The sequence below is a fragment of the Aythya fuligula genome, chromosome 17 (genome assembly GCF_009819795.1).
Source record: "Aythya fuligula isolate bAytFul2 chromosome 17, bAytFul2.pri, whole genome shotgun sequence".
NCBI lineage: Eukaryota > Metazoa > Chordata > Aves > Anseriformes > Anatidae > Aythya > Aythya fuligula.
In genome coordinates this window covers 8,231,568-8,247,477 of record NC_045575.1, presented here as the reverse complement: position 1 = coordinate 8,247,477, position 15,910 = coordinate 8,231,568, and the positions used below count along the sequence as shown (strand labels likewise).

Below are 15,910 nucleotides of genomic sequence, written 5' to 3'. Positions count from 1 at the left end.
CAGCAGCTAGCCTAGTACTGGGACTGTTCCTGAAAAGCAGCCGGGGGTATGCGAGCTGTGCTGACTAAGCAGGCTGGCCCGTGGGAAGACTGCTCTCAGTTACAGCCCCTTCCTGCAGTGACGCAGGTCAGTTGTGCTTTGGTGCCACTCAGCAGCAGCTCCATCCCTTGGGGCCTTGCACTGGAAAGTATGATGGAGACAGATCACAGCAGGTTAGAGGAGGCACTGACGTAGCTAGCATTTTCCTTCTGTCCTGGCATCAACAACTGCCTCTTGAACTACATAGTTCAGAATGCAGTGTTTCCAAGAACGGGCTGTGTTTTTATCCCTGATTCAGAAAAGGAAAGTAGAGAGAGGCTCCATATTCTGCTGCCTTGTGTCAACTCTTAAACAACAACAACAAAAAAACATGTCACCTTCTTCCCTTTCCACCACTCCAGGTGACTAGGACTACAGCACACTTACACTGCATCTCAGTGATCCTGTGTGTGATAGAGCCCTCTGGCTCAATAAAGGGAGTTCTTAGATTTTGTGACAACAGAAACAAGTTAGAGCTTGATGTTTTATGTACCACACAGACAACACAAACCTGTTTCCACAGCATACATTTACTGTCTTTTAATTTAGTTAGATCATGGAGCTGTGCAAATCACAGTTCATAAACCTCACCCACACATGACCCAGGAATCTCCCCTTCAGGGGTCCCCTCACAAACCAGCCTAAGCAGGGAGGCGGGGAATCCTATTAACAATCCTGAATCCACTGGACCCAGTTCCAAGAGGCTCCTTCACTGACTCACAGCACGAGCCATCCCCAGGGTTTCTAAAATACCACTACACAGACTAGCCCCACCCCACCCCCACTCACACTTTGTCAGGTGATGACTGGTCCCATGTCATTTTACATGATACTTTAAATTAACAGGTAAGTGGTGGAAATCAAAGTAACTTAACACCCATTTCCCACCATTCAGCGCTGAGAGGGGTGGGGAGGACACAAGGAGAAAGCACACTAAAACTCCAGTTAAACCAAGAGGTTTGTAGAACTTAAGAGCAGGACTTGAGCCAGCTTTTTGTTCGGTTCTGACAACCACATGAGCTACTGAGACAGTAGCTTGCTTCCTTCTCCATCAGCTGAAGTGCTGGAAGAAAACAACCCCCACCCCCCTCCCAGTGACTCCAAGCCCTTTTTTCTTCCCCAAAGCAGGGAATGACCTTGAAGAAAGTTTCTGCTTGGACAATCAGCTCAGGGGCTACAACAGCAGCTGCAAGAAGACCTTCAAAGGGAGCAACTTGCACAGCCTGCAGGGAAAGATGAGGTAATGGCAACGGAATTATTAGTTCTCCAGCTGCCACTCCTGGCTGGATGGGACAGTCTCCATCACTTTTCTGTTTACTACCAAGTCCATCCTTGAAGTAGCCTTGGGCACATCTCTCATGCACAAAGTCTGAGCCACTTCAGACCTTCAGCTTCCTGAAGAGCACCTTCTGCCACCCTTTCTGTGACCTCATGTCCACAGGCCAAGCACTCCAGCAGCTTCATCTCTCCATGGATGAGCTCAGCCAGTGCCTAGTGCAGTTCTACATATTCAGGTTCAAATAATCTCATATAGGTTAAGGTCCTTAGGCAGGCAAGACTTGCTGTGCAGGCTCAGGGTCTGAAGATGTTCAAGTGCCTCATCTGCTGCCTGCCTGGGTCAGTATCAGGAGGGGCAAGCAGAGCTCAGTCTTAGTGTTTCAGGCTTTTGGAGGTATTCAGAGAGAGAAGAAGAAAAAACCCACAAAAACAAAACAAAACAAAAATGCATACACGTTTCCCCATGAGAGTTGTCCATTTCCTAGGCTTTTTCACTCCCTATACACTGGAGGCCAAAATTTCAACAGGCTGTTTTGGAAAACACATGCACAAACATACACACGCACAACACACACACACACACACACAAACTGTCCTGGTGGGGCCTTTTGCCAGATGTCCAATTTTCCCAACTTTCTGAGCAGGGTAGTCAGTGGAAGGAGTTCCAGAAGTTCCAGAAGTGCTGGTCCTCGCCCAGGAGAGTTTCCTATAGCAATTCCCTCCCTGGCAGACAGGCCGGGGTGGCTTCACAGCTTGCAGCCAAGTTCTAAGGCACCACAGTAAAGAAGCCTAAAAAGGCCAGAGAAACATTTCTCAAGCCAGAAAAATAGTGTTGAGCAGCTTTCATAGGTGCAGTTGGCAGGAAACAGCCCTTTTTGCTTCTGAAACATGCCAGAAATCCACAGTGAATCAGGATGTCCAAAAGGAGGAGGGTTGGGTGGGGAGAGAGAGGCAATGCAGCGAACGCACAGCACGGTGCCCCATTAATGCCCTGGAAGTGGCTGAAGTGCATCTCCCTCCCCGTCACTCAACTCCAACAGAAGTGGTGCAGGCAGCAGGACAAGCTGACTAGGTTGTGTTTTCAGGGAGCTTGTCACGGGTCAGTCCGTACTGCACGCTCACGTTGTGGTCCAGCTCTTCCAGCTCAGACGGGAGGGGGATGGCAAGTTCTCCCAGGTAGAGAGAGAGAGCTTCGAAGGAATCTTCCAGCTTGGAAAAAGGGGGCCTAGAAGCAGCAGTGAGGAAATGTGAGTGGGGAAGATGAAGCAGAACAGCACGTGGAATAGCTGGGCCAGTTGCCCAAATATGATTCCCCCCTCCTCTGCTGTGCAGAGCAATCCTTCCACCAAGGGTGGAACACACCCTCCAGGCTTACTAAGAGGGGTGCTCCCAGCACCAAACCTACCTGCTCTCTGGTTCCAGTCTGCAGCAAATGGCAGCCAGAGGGAAAAAGGCTGGAGGACAGTCAGCAGGAACAAACTTTTCCCAGAACAGCTTAACATTAAGGCCAAAATCCAGTGTGCGTGGGAGACAGTCTGGGTCAGCATAAACCTGGCCTATGATCTAGGGAGAAATGAGAGGTATGCTTAAGTACAGTAACAGCCCCAGAGCATTAACAAGCTGCAAACTCCAACATTAGGCAGGGACTCCTTCAAAGTTTTAGGTTGAAAGAGAAAGAGCAGAAATGCTGTTGCTCCTCTCCAATGGGACTAGCTGCACACGGGAATAAGCAAGACACTGCATACGGGCAAACTTCAGGTGAAACTTTTACAAGACCTGGCACATGGTTACTGTTGTAGAGGAAGGCCCAGACACCTCTTGTTTCTCCCCAGGGTTTTTCTGCTGGACAGGACAACATGTACCTCCCAGGGAGCTCAACAGTGTTTCATTCTGATGTATGGTGCTGGGGGAGGATGCAGCCCCTCCTGATCACAGGTAACTAACGCAACCTGCATCCCCATCCCATCTCTCTTCTCAATCTTACATCACCACCAGCAAAGCTCCCTTGTCATATGGAACTTGATCAAGGAAGTGCTGTAAATGCAACAGCACAACAGATTCTGAGCTGCTCAGTTACTGGCAAATTCAACTCACCCACACCCAGAGGGTAAGGAGTAGAAAGAACAACCGTAACCAATGCCTAGGAGGTTGCAGACAAGAGCCAGTAGAGGAAAGGGATGGGTGGAACAAAGAGAAGCCTTGTCCCAGCACTTGAAGTCCCAGTTCTCGCCACATACCCCACTGAGGTACACTCACCACCTACAGTGCTAGGGGACTCAAAGTACACTAAGAGGGAACATACCCATTGCAGAGAGCTGTAGGGTGCTCTGGGTCCAAAGGAGGCCAATGTCAATACAAACTCTCACATGGGAAGAGTGTTAGGTATAAAGACTCATCAGGTATCACAGAAACGGTGTTATTTGTAACTACTTACGCTTTTCTCTGCCAATAAACTCAGCAGTACAACCACATCCTGTAACTAGCTAGTGAACGCCTATTATGTATTTTGGCAGGGTTACTTCCTTTTTTTTTTTTTTTTTTTTTAAGCATTTTAGCATCTTGGTTTTGGTAACAAGTGAAATGTTCATATGCTACCACCCCCTTTGTCTTTTCTTTTTTCCTCTAGATAAAACAATTGTTTTAGTTCCACAAACAGATTTTCCGCATTCCTAAAACTATCGCTCATAGCCACAACATTCTCCAAAATGAGAGCCCAGTACAGAGAGAGCTCCAGATGAGGCCACAAAGATTTATGCACTGACATCTTCTGTCCCCTTCATCCAAACACTGAAGATGAAACTGTGCTGGTCTCTCCTGGTGTTCCTGTCAGTGCTGCGTTCCCTGTACACATAACACCGCAGCTTTCATCTGTACTTCCACTGTCTTTTAAAACTGAAAATACCTTGCAGCTTAAATGGTGCTCTCTGCTCTGCAGACAGAAAAGCCCAATATAATAGTAAGAACGTGCATTGACTCGAGATATGCTAAGCCAGCAGACTTCAGGGTGCATGCTTCATTAATCCACCTGCAAAGAAGTTTCGGTTTCCTCTTCTTTGAAAACATGTGCCATCCACAGGGGAGGCCCTGAATTTACTGAGATTATACAGCTGACTGTTCTTTTATTGAGGCAATATGAATAAATAAATCACAATTTTGGGGAACATCTCTTCTAGCAAAATGGATACCAGGGCTCACTCAGAACCTGACAGAGAACAGATGCAGGGTAAGTTTTATACTCCCAGCCTAACTCACGGTGCTGTCACAGGCTGCATACTCAGCCACAGGGAACTGTCTGATACAACATGTGGAAGGAGATGGTAATGGAAAAGGAAAAGTCCACTGAAGATGCCATGTGATGTCCTGGACTTACCTCACAAAGAACAATCCCAAATGAGAAGATGTCCACTGTCTCATCATAGCTCTGTCCTACAGGAAACATGAGGCATTCAGCTTTGTGACAGACAATTCCCCACCCATCTATTCCAGGAGCTGCCAGCATCTGTCTTGGGCTTGGCCTCCAAAGCTTAACTAAGCGTATTTCCTGGAGGGCCCTCCACACAGGATACAAAGCAAGGTTTAAATCTGAGCAGGGTCAGTTGCCCCAAGACATGTATAGGAAAGTGCAGCTGGTATACATCACCTCCACTTATTTTAAACTCTGCTTCTTCCTTCTGCTGGAGAAGAAAAGGACAAGGCAGGGAAGCCTCACATATCAGAGGTCAAAGCAAATGCTAAGGATGACTGGAATGCCCATTTCCATTGACTGCTGTTTTAGTGCCTCTCTACACAGCAGTAAGTCAGTGTTCAGCTTCCCCAGCAGTGAGTCCCTGCTGCAGTGACTGCAGAGGTAATAAATTACGTACCAGCAGCGCTTAGAATCTGGGAACTAGACTGGCTCCAGCACGCCACTCTGTGCGTACAGACACACCCCTCCCAAGCCAATATCCGGTATAAACAGCCTTTTTTGTAGAGGTGATGTCATACTGCATTCTTGCTGTTCTCCTGACAAATGCCAGGTCTGAGACAGCCTCTGAGAAGCAGCCTTGGACTCAGATGGGCCTGTAGGCCTTGAGAGGAGGAAAACAGGAGAGTACCCAAGAAGGTAACGTGAAGAACTGTTGAATATTGGAGAGAAGAGCCAAGTCCTCTCTTCTCCAATGGACTACGTCAGGCAATATTGATCACATAGGCAGCCCAGCTGCTCAGCCTGGCCAGACAGACCTGCTCACTGGGAGGACATGGTGTCCACTGTATTTCACCTTTACCTCAACTCCTGCTGGGGCAGTTTTTTGCCCAAAGGGACATAGTTCATCCTTAGTGCAAGTGTGGGCTATATGCCAAAAAACAAACAAACACGGATTTCCCTGCACTTGGGCAACCCCCACCCTCACCTCAATCCCAAGATTTCAGCAAAGCTGGCAGCAGATGGCTTTTCCCTGGATCTACGCAACCACACACATAAGCCTCATCCTGGAGTTTAATGACTCCCAGTTCAAGGGGCAGCTACAAAGCAAGTGGCTCTAACAGAAATTGTTCTTGGGTTCAGATTTGTTTCAGGCCTTTTCTATCTTCCCTGATACTGGACTGTAGGAAGTTTAGGTCTGCTGCCCTTCTGAAGAATCCTGCTATCTGCCAGAAACGTTACCTTTGATGGTACAAGGGCTTATCAGGGCAGGTACTGCAAAAGAAGTGCAGCTCAGGTACCTGTGTGTATAAATAAGCTTGTGTATTAGCAGGTCTAAAACCATAGGCTCTAATAGGTTTGATTGTTACTAGGGGCCAAGAGCTTTCAGTAATCCTATCATCCCTATACCTTGACACAGGCTGGCTCCTTGCCTGTGCCTTGCTATCAGTATCTTACCATTTAGCATTTCTGGGGCCATCCAGTATGGGTTGCCAACCACTGTGTAGCGCTTCTTCCTGTCACTTTTCCGCAGGGTTCGTTTCTTGGCAGATGGTTTCTCCAGAGTGGGCTTTTTTCTTTCCTCCACAATTAGCCGAGACAGACCAAAGTCAGCCACCACCACCGTCTTATCCTACACAAGGGATTTAGATTAAGCCACCGATTCTCCTCAACTTAATTCAGGAGCAAAAAGGCTGCAATTCCTGTTCACTGTCAACTACACTGTAAAGACTACTAGCAAGGTTTTCTGCATCGAGTGTAGCAAGCTGTCTAGACAGGTATATGACACCCAATTCACAATTCCAACCTATTATTTCCTCTCATATTTTTTCCTTTTGTGGTCACTAGCATGAAACCCATTAACTTTGCTACACTTGCTGGGGCAAACTTGGACCTTTCCTTTCAGACCGTCCTATTCTACCTGGCCAGAAATTAACTGAGCCTTTCATCCTGGATCACTTGAAGCCTAGATACTCATCTCATATTCCAGTCAAGTGAACAAGGGCTTGAGCAAATGAAGTTACACAAAAATCTTGCGACCTAAAAGCAGTTCAAAAGAGAGTGTACACATGTGCACACACCTGCACACTTGTCTGAGTCTTGAGTGGTAATAAAACAGTCAGCAAGTGGCTACAAGAACAGAGGCAGCTGTAGAGCTCTACATTTCATAGTTCAGATGTACTAACTTATAACACAACTTAATAGATGCTACCACAGGAAAGGAGGGGAAGAGAACAGAATGAAGAAACGGTAAAAGCAGGATCAATCTGGGAAATCCCACATGAAGACAAAGTTCCCTTGTTTAGGGCACTAAGCCTCTCTGAAATCAGTCCCAACCTGACAAGACGGGGCTCTGAACTCAACATCGTGTGGAGAAAACCAGGGTAGGAAGATGACAAGGAAGGGAACAGCATGCTGTGGAGAACAGAGGTATAGCTCACCAACTTAATTAGGCAATTGTGTGAATTCAGGTCTCTGTGAATGATGCACATGGAGTGCAAGTAAGCCTGGAATAGAGAGAAGTCACTGTTAGGGATTTCCAAGCAAGTATGTCCCTTTACATTTACAGGCCTCAACAACTATTTGCTAGTAGTCACGCAGGATCCACAACCCCTCATACACCACACTGCTGAAGCTGCTAACCCTCACCCTGGAGGTCTGCTCAGTGATAAATGAACTGTCTGACTCACCATGCCAGAAGCAATTCCTTTGGCAAAGCTGACCTTCTGCTGCCAGGGAAACGGGTCCTGAAAGACAAGTCCTCAGTCAGGGTCTACATTACCAGCCAGCTGGTGACAGCGATTCCTCAACAGGGACTCTTACGGCAGTCAGAGAAATGCTACAGCCCCAGGAAGAAGGCCCTTCCTGCTCCAAGCCACCCACAGCTAAGAAAAAGCTTTTCCACATAGCTCCAAAGCAAAAGACTACCAAACATCGTAAGGTTGGCACAGCCACAGCACACTGTCAACCTTGTTCCACAATGGAGGTCTACGAGGCTTCTCCTCAGCACATACTCACCGCATTGCGGAGGAAGTCCTTCAGGGTGCCACCCTCGATGTACTCAGTGAGGAGATTTAGCTTCTTGTCCTTGTACAGTACACCGATGAACTTCAGCACGTTGGGGTGATCCAAGCTGCGCATCACTTTCACCTGGGAAGCAGACATCCCACCCCAAAGTGCAGAATGGAGTAAGTCCTGGCAAATTCTGTCTGCAGTGATGTGTGTACTGCTCCTGCCCCAGCAGAGGACAGCACTCCCATCCTGTAAGTCACCTCCAGGCCCCACAGAGTACACTCAAACCCTAATCTTAAAGCAGTCAATTATGTGTTGCCTCTTCTTTTCCACACTGTGCGATTAACCTGATCTTAGTCTTTAAGGAGAGCATCCTTGGGTTTGGTTAACTTTTAAGAGAGATAGGAGTTCTCCAGGGCAGCTATCTGTTCCATATTGTGCATGCCAGGATCAGAATAGCAGTGTCAGCTGTTTAGAGAGCTGCCTGCTTTTAAGCTAAATCAGACTTTGAAAAACATGGTAGGCAGCCACCAAGAAAAAAGCTTAGTTTAAATACAGCAGGAGTCTTAAACATCTTATGGATATTGGCCCTCATCACTTGTATTTGTGCACAAGGCTCAAGGGATAAATCCTTTATGTATTTGCACAGCTCTATTTGCTTCAGACTCAGACCACTTTTTATCATTGAAAAATTAATGAACTGGGAGCTGAAGTCATGCCTACTGCTCAGTTTAAGCAAGTCACACTTCACTGCAGCAAACGTTCAGCTGGTATCAGGCTTTCCCCAGTGTAACGTCTCCCTCCTTAGCACCTCAATTCCTGCTAGTCTGCTGGCATGATCCCTTTTTCACTGGGGGAGGTGGAACGGAGTGCCACCATACTACTGGCTTGGTCATTTTTGGAAATCTTGCTCCTACCTCTGTCAAAAAAGTCTTCTGTGTTTCCTCATCACAGCGAATCAGCTCTTTCATCACCATCACCTTTCCCGTTGCTTTGTGAGTCACCTGGTGGAAACAGACACCACAACTACAGGCAAGGTTCAAGAATACATAGCTCCAAAGCTCTTGCAACTGTTCTGAAAGAGAGCGTAATATTCCCCTTCTATCTGGAGGAGGATATACAGAGGAGAAAACACAAGAGCCCAGGAATCTGCAGAAAACAGCATAAAATTTCTCCTTTCAGAATTCAGCAGAAATTCTGTAAGAGAAACAGAAATCCCCTCAAGCTGACAGAGGGTCATACCAAGAGACCAACAGCATCCCAAGAACCAGAGCTGAAGTCTCCACTTTAGGCAGCATAAGGTTGAGCTGTCAAAACCTCCGAAGGCATCAATTCCATACTTGTGCATGTCTCAAGTTCCTCTAGGAAAAACACTTGCCCAGTGTGATGCTCACATTTTGTACACGGGTCCTAACAGCTTCATTTGTATCAGAAAGGAACCAATGTTCATTTGCATCAGGAGTGAAACCCAGCAATGCAAAACTACATTACCACATGCTTTGGTGTTAATGGTGACTCTGAAGCTTGCTCTTTCTAATGAGCTTATCAAATTTAGTCATGCAAGAACTAGGATGCACAGCATATTCAGGTAAGGCGGGAAGCACTTGTTTCACCATGCTCCTCGGAACAGTGTATTGCTACCTGCAAGAAACATCCCGATATGGTGGCAAACCCAGAAATCCACACGGTACGTATTCAGCAACATATTTCCTGGCTCTTGACACTGAAAGCATTTCAAATATCTCAAGAGCTGCCTGTATCCAACTAGTTTCTAACATTTTGCTGTGTTCTAGAGGTTTCTTTTAATCAGCTCTGCCTTACGTGCACAAGGTACAGGAATAAATAGAAAGGGGCCAAATTCTGATGAGCAGGTTTTACTGGAAATCCTCTGTCCCTTCAGTCGCTTTGCTTGGACAGCTCAGTCTCCTTAAGATCTCCAGATAACTAAACAACCACCTTTTCTCTAGGAACAGAAGGAGACTGTTCTGACTGGATACAGTACTTGTTACACCAAAAACATTCAATCTGAAACTCAAATAAATTATCACTTTTTTTTTTTTTTCCAATCATACCTTTTAAAATAAAAAGCCTTTCGGAAAACCTCCAGAACTGTAACCCAGAACACAAGACCAGTTACAGGATTTAGAAAGCTTGTGAGCTCTTGCAAACTCTGTGGTACAAGAGTTGTTTGGAACCATTGGACATAGCAAGCTGATACAAGTAGAATACAATTTTATGGAATAACAGAATGACACAACAGAAGCAGGAGTACAATATTCTTCTGCTCCCATCTGAAATCAAGCATCCATATGTAAGTAGCGAGCCAGGGAACACTACACATTTCAGCCAGGGACATGAAAGCCAGGAATATCTAATACCCAAAGATAAAGGGAATTGAAAAGACAAAGACAAGACAAGGCTAAGTGGAATTCTTAAGCTGACATACCAGCAGAACTGAAACAGGTGTCATCATGAAACTCTAAGAGGGCAATTTTAATTTCCAGAGCATGCACCAGGATGGCTATCAGGTAATTTGAGCAGAAAAGAAATGCCTTTGTGCCATTAACTGTGGGGACGCAGATGACAAAAGCATGCGACAGAGGAAGGGTTCTGCTTACCTGGACCTGTTATTTGTCTATGAGCAGAGGAGAAGAGAAATATGCTCATTAGTATAGATCAAAAGCATTGGGTTTGTAGTACTGGCTCACCACCATCCGTGGAAGCATGAGATGAACAAGGTATAAGGAGAAAAGTCCCATAACATGGTGAATAGCAATCCGAGTACTGAGGAGATCACAGCACCTTTGGTAAGGCAGAGACAGCTGCCTCCTGATGCTGTCAGGGATGCTAGGAGAAGAGCTCCTGAGCACCCCTAGTCAAGATCAGAGAGCTTAAATGCAAGAGAGCAGAACTGCTATTAATGGAGATTTTAACTATGAGAGTCATGCAAGACCTGACAACTACCACCACATTCAGGCTCCGCTGGGGGTTCAGAGTTCACTACATCAGCCTCACAAACCCTTGAGTATGCCACACTAATGGTGGGTGAGAACGTGTTTAACTCTTCATTCAGCATCTCTTCTTCACAAAGATTTTTATAAAAGCAAGTGTAACTTCTTCCCCATTCTCCCTCCCAGCCCCGGTGATTGCTGTGACACAGGCACTAACTCAGGAGATGATCATGTATGGCCAAGGTTGACGTTCAAATAGGACAACGTCAAAACCATCTGCAGCTAGAGATGCTCATGGTCAGGGAACAAAACAGAGAAATGGATCTCACTGAGCAACCCAGGTGAGTTCTGAGACTGACCACTATCAGCAGAGCAAAGAAAGGCTACTGGGACAGTGGCAAGTTTCTGAGACAGGCAGACACTGCTTAATCGGAGTAACCGATGAATGTTTGGGGAGCTTCCTCACCTTGATTGCTTGTCCAAAAAATCCTTTTCCTAGTACTTCTCCATGAATCAGGTCGCAGGGCCGAAAGATTTGCTGGGAGCAGCTAGAGGAGGAACGTAGGGATTCAGAGCGACTGATGTCACGGCTCAGAAGGAGCGGTTCCTTCGGAGAACTGGGGCCAGGAGACTTAGAAATGCTGTTACTTCGCCTAGAAAGCAAAAGAAATGAGAAGGTCAGGGAAGTTGCTAGGAAGCTTTATGAGTCAATGTATACCATCATTAACTCCTAAGAGACCAGTTTGTAGATGTACTTCAGTGCTCTTCGTATCTCAAAAGCCAGATGTTCTCCCAGCACCACAGAAGCTCTCTGCAAACCTAGAGCAGCCTTCAAGCCAGGGCTGCCCAACATTTCCTGCAGAGTCAGAGATGGACCTTCTGAGAAGGAGGAAGCTGTGAAGATGAAGCTCTTATTACTTCTAAACAAAGATTAAAATATTGGTAAATGACTGAATGAGCAACTGAGCACACCAGCCTAAGAAGACAAGATTTTTCCCAAATACCAGGCCTGAGTCATATTCCGTTTGAGGACACATTCTTTCCCAGCCATTTTGTTTTCTAACTAAAACCCTGTAAACCCTGTATCTTTTCTATGGTAAAAGTAGAGCTCCTCAACCGCTTCACCAATGGCTCATACTAAGGCTCATACCACAGATTAGTCATGTCTCTGCAGTCATTTTCAATCACAGAGCAACCCAGCCAGGGCAAAGCAAGCAAGGTCAGAGACCGTGCTTTCAGGTCTTTACCTGAGGGATCGCCGGCGGAGCGTTCCTTCCAGATTCTCCTTGATGTCCAGTGGAGAGATGGAGCGGGGGGAAATGGGTGGCTTTATGTGGGTGGGAAGCCGTGAGTCCAAACGAAGCCTGTCTAAGCGCTGTGAAACAGGGTCATGCTCTATCAGCAGCTGAAGCGTCTGGCTTGTCTTGCGAATCAAGTCCTCCACCTGCAATCAAACCAAAGAACAGGATGATAGCAGATAGGAGGAACATGAATAATAGCAGATAGAGGAGACAGAGAAGAATGCCCTTCAGAGAGTTCAGTGAGATCACTCCATAGTTGTGGTTTAATTACACACACCACAGTTGTCTACCAGACAAGCCAAGAAATTGTGACAGAGAAATTTCTCATGCTATCCAAAGCCTCTTCTGTTCTGGTTAGCTACAAGAGACCAAACATATTTATTTTTTCTGAGAAGTGTTTGAAAATTACTCAGGATTCTATCCTGAACAATGCTGTAGAAAACAGCTTTGCAAAAGCCGTTGTGCTCCTACTGTTCTGTTCAATACCAACAGAATATAAAACCTTTGTGTAGTGCAGGTAATGGTGGTCTCACTACACACTTGCAGCATCACCTGGTAACTGTACAAAGCATTTACTTGTAAATATAGACACCAAATACTTTTTTTTTTTTTTTTTTTTTTGCAATGGGAAACTCACCCCTATGATCAGCCAAGCCTTTGTCTATTACTAGCTGCCTCTAAAGTGATCAGAACATCAGACTTCACCAGTAATACACGGAGGGTCTTCACAGCCTCTGTCCTCTAAGATGCTTCCCTTATCTTCCCTTGTGACTGAATGCCACAAATTCAAAACCGCACCCTAACTGCATTTCCATTTGTTACACTTCCCTCTTCAGTTGGGATGGGCAGCAGAGTTTGTCTTCATTTCTGTTAGTACTGTTACCATGAGTACTATGGTTGTACACACACACACTACGTAGGGTGGGAGAACAGTGCCAACAGACAGGAAAGTTCTAGAAAGACTGATGAAAAGGAGGCTTCACAACGGAACTCTACATACCTCCTCCACCTGTAGTGTACGAATAGGAGCTCCATTAATCTCCAGGATACGGTCTGCAGGGTGGATGGCATTTCGGACATCTGGGCTGATGTGCATCCTGTTAACTCTAAACATGGGAATTATAGCGGGGAGAAAAAAAGTCATTTTAGGCAGAATTATAAAAAATACTTGATCTCTGATGCTTCATTTTGAATTGGTATTTTGAAGTAAAATCTTTATTATGAATACTAATCTCTACTAGAGTAAGTGCTTAGGTCTGAGCTGGTTTGGGGAGGGCTTTTCATTTGCCCAGTTGCAAAATTTGAAAGTCCATTACAATTCTCAAATGTTCCTGTTCCACCAAGACCGATCCCCACAGCAGTTAAAGCAGTTGGCAGAACAGCAGTGTTGCAGAAGATTTACCTGCTCCCTCTGCACAGGCATGAACTTTGCACACAGCTTTGTCATACTCACTCCTTCACTTGGACACCAGTGGCATAGCTGGAGCAGCCACCTTCAACAGATACGGAGAAACCTCTCTTGCCATCAGTAGCTGCTGGCATGGAGATGAGTGTCAACGTGTAAGGCAACTGCTCACGCAGAGACTCAGTGGAGTGTTTTTCTATCATCGGTGTCAGCACAATCTGGTTATGGCATTTTCCACTAAAAGAAGTGAAGAAAGTCGTTATGGCAGTGTCCTTCCCCTCCCTGCCACCCTCACACTTCTACGTTCTGTCATTGACCCTAATCCATAGTTTTTGTGCTTACTCCATTCCTTCCTCCCTCCCACAAAAGGCAGCTTCCCAGCATTCCTTAGCATGGCATTAAGCTGACCCACACGGAGCCAGATAAACGTGCTTTAAACATACAGCAGGTAACAACGCAATTTCCCAGTGGCAAAGCATTCAGCTCCATCTTACCAGTAGAGAGTGGAATGCTGCACGAGCGCGTAAGTGTCCCCATCTTCAATGATCACTTTGCAGCTCATGCAAGCAAAGCACTCGGGGTGATACTTGTATTCGCCAGCCACCTACAGACAGAAAAGGGAAGCGCTTAGTAGAACTAAATGCAATCAGCAGCTGCAGCTCCTGCTTTCTTCTCATTAATTTGTTCATTCAGATCTCACAGCCAAGTGGCATTCTTTTACTTCAGAGTTAAATTAGCCCAGTCTACCTTTCCTGAACCTCATCCTTGGCACCTTGTTTAAAAAACTTCTCTGAAACAAACATATCAACACGCAAAGCAAAGCTTGTGTCCCAGGAACCTCTGTTATATTTGGCAGCTGTTCAACTATCAAAAATAGTTGATAGCCTGCTGCAGACTAGTAAACAAGATATTAAACCTTCCTGTTCAGTTGCTCTTGGCATGACAACTAATGCTACGCCTGAATTAATAAAGCTGAAAGGGCTTTTTTTTTTTTTTTTTTTTGGCAGACAGGCAACGCACAAATTTATATACTTACCAGTCAGCTGACAGAAAAAAATAAGGCAAGCTGAGACAACAAAATACCTTTAAAGACTATTCTTATTCATTGAGGTCTGTTTTTCTGTTTTCCTTGTAATAACTTCCCTTATTGATGATACTTCGCAAAGATTCAGGCAGACAATGAGAAATGGTCTCAGTACTGAGTACCATACTGCTTTTATTTAGGCCCTAGAAAATAATGGCCATGTTTCATTCTTGACAGTTATAAAGGTTAAATATTTGCAAGGCTGTGGCAAGGAGTGGAATATTTAGGTGAGCCCCGTATTGTCCAGGCAGAGTTCAGTGTTTCAAAACAAATAGGACTAACACCACTTCAGGATACCACTGGCCAGAAAACCACTTTGGCTATAGCCCAGCTGGCACCTGGATGGCAATCTAGCCCAAAGCCACAACCCATCACTTATCCCGAGCTGAGAGGTATCCACTACAGGGCAGTGGAAACCCCCCCCCCCATGGAGAAACCCAAACACTGTGCTACAGAAACTGAACAAGTGTCCCATTAATCACCCTTCTATTTCTTGTATCTGTGCATTTCAGCACCTTGCTCTCTTTGTTCTTAAGCTTCACATCCTCACAGCACCCTCCTTTAAGAGTTACTCCTCTTCAAAATGAACCTTTATCTAGACAACGCACATACAAGCCTCTTTGTTTACCTGTGACACAAAAGCTGAGTAGCAAGGAGACTGTTACTTTCAGTTTGATATTTGAATAGCCAGGACAACTCCCAGCCAAGGACAAGGAGTTGGAGGCAGGTATGCCAGAGTCCTTACCATCACAGGACCAGTCATCAGCAGAGAGCAGCCATGGCAAGATTCCCCAAACTTCCCCCAGTAGTCTTTGTGGCAGTACAGCTTCCCATCTTTCTCGTAGTACCAGTTCGTGAGGGGATCCTGACATTCAGAGCACCTTGAAGGAAACAAAAGAACAAGGTTCCTGTTAGCAACAAGTCCCAGTTCAATGGAGAATGTTCTCTCCTACGTGGGGAAAACACATTCAGCAGCAGCTCACTGCTGGCTGTTCTGGTCACTGACGTACTAAATCCAACCACTTGGCAATGCATTTTCAAGTCAAGATTAGCACCAAGGTTTGTAAGGAGGGGTGGTACCAAACAATTCAAGGGCAAAGACGCACTTTCAAAGTTTCAAATTCCATCCACTTCTTAAAACACATCAGCTGGTTTACAAATTATGTCATATAAATTTTACTCCTTTCTCCCTCTTCCCGGGAGTATGCAGGTTTCCAGTTGCAGGCTCGCCCAGCACTAAGATGGCTCTGCTACATTTCTGCCTAGGCAGTGTTTCTACAGCATCAAACCTTCTTGCACCAGAGCACCTGCCCCTCAGACATCAATAGCAGCTCCCTTTCCGAGAAGTGATTATTCATCCCTTATCTACAAAAAGGAAACAAACCAAACCCCCAAACA

General features: G+C 45.8%; 1 protein-coding gene across 3 annotated transcripts in view; it reads right to left on the bottom strand.

The window, feature by feature from the left end:
* Positions 1-588: 588 nt before the first annotated feature.
* The window catches only part of LIMK2 (LIM domain kinase 2), a 30,115-nt gene continuing 14,793 nt past the window's right edge, over positions 589-15,910 (bottom strand). For 2 of the 3 annotated variants that reach the window (XM_032199158.1, XM_032199160.1), the window contains 15 exons: positions 15,258-15,393; positions 13,923-14,032; positions 13,477-13,665; positions 13,024-13,129; positions 11,970-12,166; positions 11,189-11,375; positions 10,390-10,406; positions 8,689-8,797; positions 7,778-7,909; positions 7,450-7,506; positions 7,201-7,266; positions 6,218-6,392; positions 4,727-4,782; positions 2,762-2,919; positions 589-2,581 (listed from right to left, as the gene is read on the bottom strand). In XM_032199158.1, coding sequence (XP_032055049.1) covers positions 2,425-2,581; positions 2,762-2,919; positions 4,727-4,782; positions 6,218-6,392; positions 7,201-7,266; positions 7,450-7,506; positions 7,778-7,909; positions 8,689-8,797; positions 10,390-10,406; positions 11,189-11,375; positions 11,970-12,166; positions 13,024-13,129; positions 13,477-13,665; positions 13,923-14,032; positions 15,258-15,393 — 1,852 coding nt within the window. In that variant the 3' untranslated portion in view covers positions 589-2,424. The remainder of the gene's footprint in view (positions 2,582-2,761; positions 2,920-4,726; positions 4,783-6,217; positions 6,393-7,200; positions 7,267-7,449; positions 7,507-7,777; positions 7,910-8,688; positions 8,798-10,389; positions 10,407-11,188; positions 11,376-11,969; positions 12,167-13,023; positions 13,130-13,476; positions 13,666-13,922; positions 14,033-15,257; positions 15,394-15,910) is intronic. The other variant, XM_032199159.1, reaches the window with a different exon arrangement.